This window comes from Rutidosis leptorrhynchoides, chromosome 5 (genome assembly GCF_046630445.1).
Source record: "Rutidosis leptorrhynchoides isolate AG116_Rl617_1_P2 chromosome 5, CSIRO_AGI_Rlap_v1, whole genome shotgun sequence".
In the NCBI taxonomy this organism is placed as follows: Eukaryota; Viridiplantae; Streptophyta; class Magnoliopsida; order Asterales; family Asteraceae; genus Rutidosis; species Rutidosis leptorrhynchoides.
Window position 1 is genome coordinate 43,573,351 of NC_092337.1, and position 11,316 is coordinate 43,584,666.

An 11,316-nucleotide genomic window follows, 5' to 3' on the forward strand; every position below is an offset into this window, starting at 1 on the left:
TTTAGTATTTTATGTAGAATTAAACTTGTTTTGTGATTAAATTACGAATAAAAATAAATATAAATGCAAAATTGTAATTAAAATACTTTCTTAAATTTTTCTACTAATTTTTATAATTAACTAAGATTATAAAAATTATGTATATGATTCTTATGTAATTAATTAATTATTTAGATATTTATGGATTATATTGGGTTAATAAATGCTATAATAGTTAATAAGTATTTTGTAAACTAAATAACAAATAATGTAACCAATTATGTTATATATATTGTATGAGATAGTGATTAGTATTATAAATATTAATTAATTCATGTCATAAGTTATTAATTATAGTTTGAAAAATAATACATATATAATTATAAAACAATGGTAACTATATATATATATATATATATATATATATATATATATATATATATATAATTAACTTAACTATATAATAAAAGTCTATACATCTATAATATGTGAAGATTTAATCAATATAACGTGCACTATATACGAACCTCACCGCTACATATGACCTAGGGTGATCCTTGTTGTCTTATGGGAACCGCTTGTGGATTTCGAATGCCAAGACATAGATTCTGGTCAAGAATCCTGGGCGCCCGGTAACAACTGATCATCAGAGTGACTTGTATGATAGCAACGAGATTTGAGAAGTTGTACAACGTCTTGCTAAAGATTATAACCCGAACTTTCTATAATTGGAAAATTTCTAAGAATGGAAACTTTCCATAAATAGTAACCTTTCCGAAAATGGAAATTATTTTAGAAAACCATTATCATTAGTATAGTTACTATACTTATGTCTATTAGGCAATATCTGATCGTACATTCTATCTCTAGGTTGAGATCTCGATCACGTTCTTCCGTTTAATTCTTTTCTCTCGTGGAATAACTCTTCCGTGCTACTAAGGTGAACTCATAGCCCCGCTTTTTACACATTTTAATATATTTTATAAATCTTGGGGTGAGACACATACTTACTTTTAAATAATTTACAATTTAGACACAAGTGCCTAAACTGTTTGATATGCAACTTCATGAGACTTTTGTTAACTTGTATTCTTACATGCAAATCCCCACCATAATATCGTTAATTGCTGAAATTGAAATGTTGCAAGCTTAATTATTGTGAGTAGGCCTATTGAGAGCGACGTCTCTACCCATTGACCGATCGTCAAGGGGGTACATAATAATGATTACCGACACACGTACAGTGCCAGGGGTTAATGTTTAGCTCTATATTATAACTCATGGCATATTGAATATTTTGATGTTTTGAAATAAATCTTGTAGTCTAAACTTATTAATTATTAAACCTATGATGTTCACTCAACCATTGTGTTGACATTTTAAGTATGTTTGTCTCAGGTGAAGAATAGCTTATGTGCTGCCCTATGTTGCTTGCTTGCTGTTGCATTGGAGTCCACATTATTTATATTATACCATTTGTTAAACATTAATTACTTTTGGGTTTACCATGTAAAACATTTCGCTTTCCGCTGCAATTGAATTATTGATTTTATTAAACGTCTCATTTAGAGTCGTTCTCATTATATAACTGTGTGATGGTATTGGAAAAGTCATATTTACCCCCGGCCCTATTTGGGGGGTATGACAGAAGACTTTCGACACTCAAATAGCTGAGTAATAATCTGATCTTCGTTGCTAGCTGGGGTCATCTCTCGATTTCTGCGCCACCATTGAAGTGTACGAGACTTCAATCACAGGATTTTAAACAGGAGACAAAACCGCCTCAACTCATCACTCTAGACACGCCAACCCTGTCACCGACATGTCAATGATCACCCTCATACAGAATTTCTGTTTATCACTGCTTTTCCTTCCTAGCAATCAGAAAATCTGACAAACGCCCTTGTAGACTATTCATCAAGGCTCCAGTGAGAATGCAGTCACAACCTCGAAATTTACACTTTCAACTTTTCGCTTTTACGCTGGTACACTGATCCTCATAGCTATGAATTTCACGAACCCATCTTCTCAATCTCAAGCACGCTCCCACTGTACGAGTAAGAAAAATAAACCGCTGCTACCCGAGAAGAATCTGTTACGTACCACCCGATCAGTTGAAAATTTCTTTGCCATTGGAGAGTAAAACAAGTACCCGAGTATCTAGTCGGAATCGACACACTAACACTGTGAAAATCAGAGAAACATATCGCACAACCATCTCTACAACTCCCACTAGTCGTCCAACTCCCACTTACTCGATACTTCCGTCAGTTCTTAAACTCACTCCAAGTTCCCGACACTCTCAACAATATCTTGAAAGCTTCAAGTTCCAGGACTTACAAGATTATCCACTCCATCATTCACCTAAGAACTCCTAATTGGTAACCCCGAAGGAAAATGCTCGTTTGTTGAACCAAACATCACCCAAAACCCTGAGCATTAGTCGAACGCGTTCTATCGGACACCCATCGTCAACCAATCTCTTTAGTGAGAGAAGCTCTAACCTGCCTGCATATTCTACACAATTTGGAATATCCAACCAATCTCTTTGGTCGCCCCGTTTCAAAACCGCAAGCAAAAAAAACTTTTTCGATAACTCCCACTGTCGATAATAACCGGGATATAATCGCGTTATTACTGAAAGACCCAAACCTGAGAGAAACCACCATCGTGAGCCTCTTTAACAAACCAATATCCCACAATATCCAGGTCGTATCGCGCGAAGTTTCCGAGACAAAACCATCTCGCACTCGCGTCATCAAAACCCGAAAAGTTCACCCTGAAAACTGTCCAGATTCTAAAACTCGTATATCAAAATCCAACGGTCCGATCATCACCAAATTTAAATCACCATTAGATTCGAATGTTTTGAAATAGTAGTAAAAATTTCAGATCGATCCAATGGTAGACGAATTTACAATGAATTTTCTACTTCTGCTGCGCAATCACAAAACCCTAAGAGTGTTCATGACGGCTGTCAATTTCGAAAACACATAACTCCAAATCTAACGGTCCGATCAATTTCAAATATTTACAAAAATTAGATCTACTTGTCGACCACCGACAGTCCAATTTTCAGGTCGATCCAACGGTAGACGAACCGGCAATGATTTTTCTACTACAGCTGCGCAATTAAACCCTTACCTGAGTTGCTGTAACTTCGAAAACACATATCTCTCAATTGAATGGTCTGATCTCTACGAAATTCTGACCACAATTAGATCTATGAGTTGAAAACCCCCACTTAAAATATCATGGCGATCCAACGGTTAACGAACCCGCTATGAATTTTCTTCTGCATCAGTTTATGAACACCCGAATTTTGCAAACCTCTCCCGCAACATAACTTATCGATCCGACCACCAACTCCGTTGTTGTAAATTTAGAGTTTCGAATTCGGATTTCTGAGAGCCGTGTAATCACTTTCAGATCAAAGTATTTCGAAGGTACTATCGAAATCTTCAATCGGATAAAACTCGGAAAATTGAACAGAGAATATGTGTTTTGTGTATGAATGAATTTGAAAACCGTACCAAATTAAATAACCAAAAGCGGGGAGTTTTCATAACTGCCGAATGGCAGTTCCGAATGGCAGTTTCATAACTGCTAAAACAGGTTCAAAAACCGGGCTTTTTATTTTAGGTCAACCACCCCTTGGACCCCGCTATCGGGGGCGCTGCCCCGAACCCTTGTCATAATCAAGATAAGTTCAAACAAGTGTGTACTCCACACTTTTCCGAACTTGTTCGATATTTATCAAGATTATATTGGTTAACAAATTAATCTCATTACACATAAATCATATTGGTGACACAAATCACCAACATCCGTTACCACCGCGAGCCACCATAATAATCTATTAGTAATCATAGACAATTATAATAGATTATATCACGAGTACATAGATCATACCCGCGAGTTCTTCGCGATAAACTAAGTCTCTAGATCTCGATCCATGTTGCACAAACCCTAGATCTATCGTTTGTTCATGCTTTCAACTCGCCATCGCTCCCACTCGAAACCATGAGCTCTGATACCACTTGTTAGGATTTATTGGACCCAAACAAGACGTATGATTTAATCTAATCACACACTCATGAACGACAAACGAATTAGCTAAAGCAATAAACGACACAGGGATTTAACGTGGTTATATCCCAACTCCAAAACGCGGAGAAGAGTTTAATCCACGGGCGCAAACCAGAGAAATTTCTTATTATTTTTGTGCACACTTTACAGGTTACATTAGGGTTGTATTTATAGACAAAACAATAAAAGGAAACTAAATCTTTCGACTTGGCCTGCAAGCTGACGAATGTTCCAGAATGTTCCTTCACTTGCTTCGTTTAAATCTTCAACACTCAACAAAAACTTTGTTAGTGATTTTAATGTCATCGATCATTATTTTATGTGATTGATTTACTTGAGACAAATTTCAATTTATGCTTTATTACAAGTTATGAGAGTGTGAAATATACGCTCGTTTAAAGCTAACTATGATCAATAAAATGAAAGGTTATGTTAGTTAGTTGATGTCTTTTTTGCCAAAAGAGACAACTATTAATGAAATATACTAAACTCTTAATGAAATGATATAAGTTTTCATGAATATGTGTAACTATTCATGGTACATTTTCACTTAAATTTATAACCATTCATGGATGTCTTTTTGTCAAAAGGTGTGATAATACATGGTACTTTTTAGTCAAAAGATGTAACTTTTCATACTATAAATATATAGAGTATTTATCTCACGATTGAACGTTCACAAGATACATAGAACTCTATTTTCTTAACTCCACATTTTAATTACCTATATGAGTTGTCGAATTTGTCTTATCCCAATAAGGATTTCGCATAACCCTAAGGCAATGTACATATACGGTATGTATAGGGTCATCGAAATACTTTATTGCGATAGTATTTTCACGATTCAAAGGTTTATCCAGTTATTCCCCATACCGTACAAACTTTAGATTTTAATTTTAAATTGAGGTTCTATTAACAATTGGAATTTAGCATATTTTTATTTCTATCAATATTTGTTTATCTTAACCAAATATTTTATAAAAATTATTTATTTAATTTAGCATATTAAGATTCTAAGTGAAACAAAATTAATACTGATATTTTTTTATTAATATTTATCTTATCTTAACTTGTGTGTATATATATTTAACTATATACTAATTTGCGTTATTAACTCCGCAATCTCATTGGCTAACCCCCACCTCCGACACTGTTAAACTGTAGCTGCTCCTTTTTTTTTTTTTTTTTTTTAACCGATGGTTCAGCCCAAAATCATTGTTTTCCCCTTCCAGGACCTTCTACGCCACTTTTACTCCCACCTCTCATTCCTTTTTACAAAATTATTTATCTTCACTCTTTCTCATATCAAGAAATTAAGGTAAAATTTTTAGCTAAAGATGTTTAGAGATTTATTAGTTTTCTCTCTGACTAATCGATTGCTGACTAATCGAGTGGAGATGGAGCTACAAATTAGGGTTTCAATGCACAATTCATCTCTTTTCGTCTGGTGCGATTGAACAGCGAATTCTTTGATTGATTCAATCGTTCTTACTAATTAGGGTTTGAGGATTTCAGGCGATTCCTATTGCGATCGAAAATTACCTCATGCGTCGATTACCGGCCAATAAGAAGATATGCTTTCTACCTTCGATTTCTTTCTCACCTTGGGCTCTCAAAATGTGGTATAAATGTTTTTAAAGTCGAGCCTTGGGATCTTCAGGTTAATAATTTTCTTTTATTGTTTTCAACTTTTCAATTCTTATTTAGGGCTCTATAGTTATTTATAAATTAGATTTTCAATTGTTGTTGATCATATAGTTTAACGACCATGTTATTGGAAATTGATTATTATGTCTGTTAATCATCATTAATTTGTAATGATTCTTATGTTTTTTTGTCTAATAGTATTGGGAAATTAGGGTCTGATAAGAAATCAATTAGTTAAGGAGCTGTGCTGTTATGTGGTTTTTGTAGTATATACAATTAGCGCTATAATGTAAGTATAATTGATGTTGTTTGCGTTATTCTTGATATTGGGATATATATTTGTCAAGGTTAAGAACCAGGGACTTGGAATGGTACTTTTTCAGCGTACTTGATAAGAAATATGGAAATGGATCCCGGAGTAATCGGGCTACTGAAAAGGGGTATTGATTTCATTAAGATCAAAACATGTTACTGAAATTAAATATTGTTCCAATTATTAAACATGGAAAATTACCTTATGGTCATCTACAAGTTTCTCTTTCCTTTTTTCACAATTGTAGTTATTAAATGAACATATTCTGTTTAATAATATTTATACAAACATAGTTTAATCTATACATGTAAGTTGGTGTATGTTATAATTTAAGGTTACTAATCATCAGACAGATATTTATCTTTTTTTAATTATTTTCATGATCAGTAAGTTACCTACCAACTATTTCTTAATATGTTTCAGGAAAAAAAGGGAATAATACTCCATAAAAAGGCTTTATAAGCTCAAAAGGATATGGTAGGAGTTACATATCTACTATATAAGTCTATAACCATTATCTTCCAAGTTAATTGCAAAATCTTTGTCCATGTTCGTAATTGGTAAGTGTGTCTTTCAATCTCTTTGTGCTCCTCGATGGCATTATCACTGTCTTTTACAACAATTCAGCTTCTATCTATTTAAACGTAATCATATTAAAGCTACACAACTCCACCGCACCGCGCTGAAAATATCAACCAAATACTTTTCTGAAACTTATCTTTGTACACATCAATTATAAAGTTACATTGTAAGAACTATAACGTAAAACTTTTGCGATAGACCAAATACTCAAAGAAATCGTTTACAAAATCCGCGGCAACGCGCGGACCACATTACTAGTTATTTAACTATACTAAATTAAGTAAAACTCACGTATGACCATACTCACATCGTACTAGTAGTAGGTTAACACAAGAGTGGTTAGAGGAAGCGAAATGGCTAGTGGCTTCTTTTCCTAGTCGCGGCTCATCATGAGGAGATGCGATTTTTCCTTCTCGGCTCGTTGGCTCTCCTAGGTTTGGTGTTTCTGGGGCTAGATTATTGAGTATCGACTTCTTCCGTTGATCCCCTCTCGCGCTCTCTAGAAGGTACACAATTCATTTATTCTTTATTAAGCAAGTGGTTATTATAACACCAGTTTGGTTCAACAATTGTAAAACTAAAACAAAATAAAATTCACTTTCAGCCCTAGCTTCAATAAAGTTTCACTAAACATAATCATCTGGTATCACTTAGGCGGCGTTAATGTAATAACTAAGCACTAAATGGTTTAGTATTTGAATAATTTCGATTGAGCTAGTTTATGAATGAAAATTACATGTTAATAATTATATGGGATGAACACTATTTTGAATGATATAGTATTTCATAATAACCTTTTATTTGAATAAATAAAAGAATATAGTTGTTTAATAAAAGTTATTGATATAATTAAGTGTGATTTTAAAGAATATATCAATGTATTGAATAGTACTCCGTATTTAAAACTGTGAATAGTTCAACATACATTGTTTTTGTCATTCAACATCATTTGTCATTAGGTTACAAACTAATGCACTTAATGTTGAACCGTTCAACATCAATTAATCCCGATCATTCCACAAAAAAGTAATCAAACACAGTTTTGTATGATCCACTAGTACATATTTAGGGCTTATGTATTGATAAGCTTTTAGGCCTATGTAATCATACCCATATATACCTATATTGTATATTACAATTTATAAATTTATAGCTATTGATGTAAACAGTGGAGCTTAATATTGTATTGGAGACATAAACTGAATAATAGACACATGTCTGTGAACGGGTGCACTGGTAAAATCTTGACAAAATTCACAGAGCACAGTCGTCATCGTTACGATTCTCAGAACAATGCCGATTCGTTTACAAATTCTCCTCTAACTGCAGACGCTTACCCTGGTTCCGCTGTCCAAAAAATAGTTCTTCGACATCATCAAACCACCAACGGACAACGATCCTACTTCTATAGGATCACCACCCACGAGCAATATCACAACACCTCTCGATATACTATTAGGTACCTTGTAATATGTCGTTCCTTCACCAAATTTGCAAAAACCAAATTTATTTTATTTTATTTTATTTTATTTTATTTTATCTTGTCTTTTTCTCCAAATTTTCATTTCACCCGTCATATTTGAGTGCCAAGTGTAATTATCCAGTGATATAAAAGGTAAACTCATGGGTATAGCATGTAAATTTCCTATTTAATAAAAAAACCAACAAATCAAACCCACCAAAATTTTCGAACGACTTTATCTTTCTGTTCGACGGGAGTTAGGTCTTACATCCATCACCGTTTAATTCAAAAATAATTTTACGAACTAAACACAACAAATTATATTCAGAACGGAGTTTCGATACACTACCTACGAAACGTTTCTTTTTAGCAATAAATATGAAGGTGTTTTGAATTTACAGTATAAGTCCCTACATTATTTATGAACATTCAAAAACAATTTTTATAATATTAATAATTATACATTACCATTTCCCTGAATATCCTTATTTTGGTGAAAGGACTAACAACTTTTCTAACATTAAACTCTAAACTCGCATGTTACATTTTTTATTCAATAAATAATTGTACGCTCCATTTAATTTACCTACCGAGAACGAAAATGTTTTGTGTGACTTCGTAAATTTATAAAATAGTGGTATATGTAACACAGTTAGTCCAAACCGCCGCTACGCGCGAAGTACGTAAACATACGCGGTCGTTGTGTGCATAACATATTCAGGTGTTACCAAAAAGAATTAAGTAGCATCTATTTAAATGGAACCGGGGCAACACGTGGTTCATATTTTTTGTAGTTGATAATAAAAAGTGCATGCCTTAAACCATGACTAAAAATCCAGTCATGAACATCCCAATAAACTTCAAGATTTACTTTCTTTATATTTATATTTATAGATTCATTACCTCTATGTTTCCATTCAAGATGCTTCACATGAATCATCAAATGCCCATCTATTCTTATCTTTATTTCTAAATCAATTTCATAATCAGTTTTAGCATTCTTTGCTTCAATTGATATTTCATGAAATCGGCCCTTTTTGTGGAACTTGCTCGTGTAAAGAACTTTTTTTTCCCATAAACATGCTCTTTTTGTGATATTAAAACCGGGGCAATCAAAGAAGGCCTGCAACCTGTTTTTCTATAAGCATCATTCTTCAAATCTCCAAGTAAAAGAACAACTTCATCTTCACAAACAACTGCAACATAATACTCAGAGATTGGTTCTGTTCACTATGAAACTTCGCAGATTTTAAGTCCCAAAAAACATCAATCGCCTTAGTGGCCGTACCATCCAAAACAAAACTTTACATGTAGTTTTGGCTTGTGGGCCATCTGTTGACACCGATAAACCATGAAGTAATAGCCGAATATATTCTCTATATATATACGGGTGTTATATTTGCATAATATTGTATTTATTATAGTATAGATAGCATAGGAGATCATTCCCAAGAATAGAGGATTGTTTGTTAGTCTTGTATCTAGAATACTTGTACGGTGTATATAAACAATGGGATGCTAATGAGAAACACACGACATTCATATACTCTTTCATGGTATCAATCGCCTAAGTTCATCCTTCACCTTCTATTCTTCTTTTCTTTTCTGTTTTACTTGTTCTTCGTTAATCTTTAACCATGACTGATACTCATCGTCTTCACCCAGCCGTAACAGTGAATAACATCCGAAACTTCATCCCTATTACCCTTGAAATGATCAATGGCAAATATGAGTCTTGGTCTGAATTATTTCAAATTCATTGTCGAGCCTTTATGGTGATCGATCATATTATACCATCTGAAGCCTCTTCTGCTTCTACAACCACTTCTGTCACAGATAACACCACCGATCCAACACAATCTTGGGATCGGATCGACGCCATAGTGCTTCAGTGGATCTATGGTACGATCTCGGATGAATTATTAGGTACTGTTCTTGTTGCTGGATCCACTGCCAAGGAGGCATGGGATCGACTTAAGAGCATGTTTCATGACAATCAACACACTCGGGCCGTTTATCTAACACACAAGTTCACCAATACTCGTCAGGATGATTTTCCTAATATTTTAGCATATTATCAAGAACTCAAAAATCTTGCTGATCAACTATCCAACGTTGGTCCAAAGATCGACGATGATCGTCTCGTTTTACAACTTGTAACCGGCTTGAACTATCGCTTCCCAGATTAATCATATGGCGAAGCTTCCAACCTTCTATGAGGCTAGATCCAAGCTTATTTTAGAAGAGAGTCATAAGGCAAAACAGGCAGCGAATTCGGCATCAAGTTCGGAAACAGCTTTGGTTTCGGTCACTTCATCTCCTGCTCCCGTGAAGTCATCAACACCGCCACCCAACACTCAACGAAACTATGGTCAATCTGTTCTAGGGCGTAACAACAACCGAGGCTCTTATCGTGGTTCATACCGTGGTCGTGGGGGTTATGGTCGTGGCCGGGGTCAAGGATTTAATCATGGGAATTTTTCTGGTTTTGCACCGCAGGCTCAATACCCACCGAGAAACAATTTTGGGCAGCCTCCCAATTGGACTTGGCAACAATCACAATGGCCTTCGGCCCTTTGCCCTTACCCTACTATGTCTTGGCCCAGGCCCAACAACAATTCAAATGGGCAGCCTGGAATCCTTGGTTCACGACCCCCTTATAACAATTATGCCCTATCTGTTGGTTCTCATACCCCCACTGACATCGAATCCGCAATGTACACCATGAGTTTGAACCCGCCGGATGACAACAATTGGTACATGGATACCGGGGCAAGCTCTCACATGACGGGGTCGCAAGGTAACCTTTTGTCTTATTGTCATTCGGGTCATCAAAAATATATTTTAGTTGGTAATGGTACTCGCATGGCTATACATGGTTTCGGACATTCCTATATTTCTTCTCCACGCAAACCTTTATTATTATCGAACGTTCTTTATGCTCCCCAACTTATTAAGAATCTTATCTCTATACGTCGTTTAACTACTGATAATGCTATTTCTATTACTTTTGACCCTTTTGGTTTTACTGTGAAGAATTTTCCGAAGGGGACCACACTCCTAAGATGTAATAGCACCGGTGATTTATACCCTCTTCACTCTTCCTTGCTGCGTCAACTTCAATCTCCATCAACTTTTATTACTTTAAGCCAAGATTTATGGCATCACCGGTTAGGACATCCTGGCAGTGATGTGTTAAAATCTCTTAGAAATAATGCTTTGATTAAATGCACTTCAAAGTCTA

General features: G+C 34.9%; 1 protein-coding gene across 1 annotated transcript; it reads left to right on the plus strand.

The window, feature by feature from the left end:
- Positions 1 to 9,709: 9,709 nt before the first annotated feature.
- Positions 9,710 to 10,261, plus strand: LOC139848567 (uncharacterized). Its single transcript, XM_071838293.1, has one exon. The coding sequence runs from the start codon at positions 9,710 to 9,712 to the stop codon at positions 10,259 to 10,261; it is 552 nt and encodes a 183-aa protein (XP_071694394.1).
- The last annotated feature ends 1,055 nt before the right edge of the window (positions 10,262 to 11,316 follow it).

Excerpts from the sequence above, each read along its gene's own strand:
- LOC139848567 (XM_071838293.1), top strand. The coding sequence starts at position 9,710 with ATGACTGATACTCATCGTCTTCACCCAGCCGTAACAGTGAATAACATC.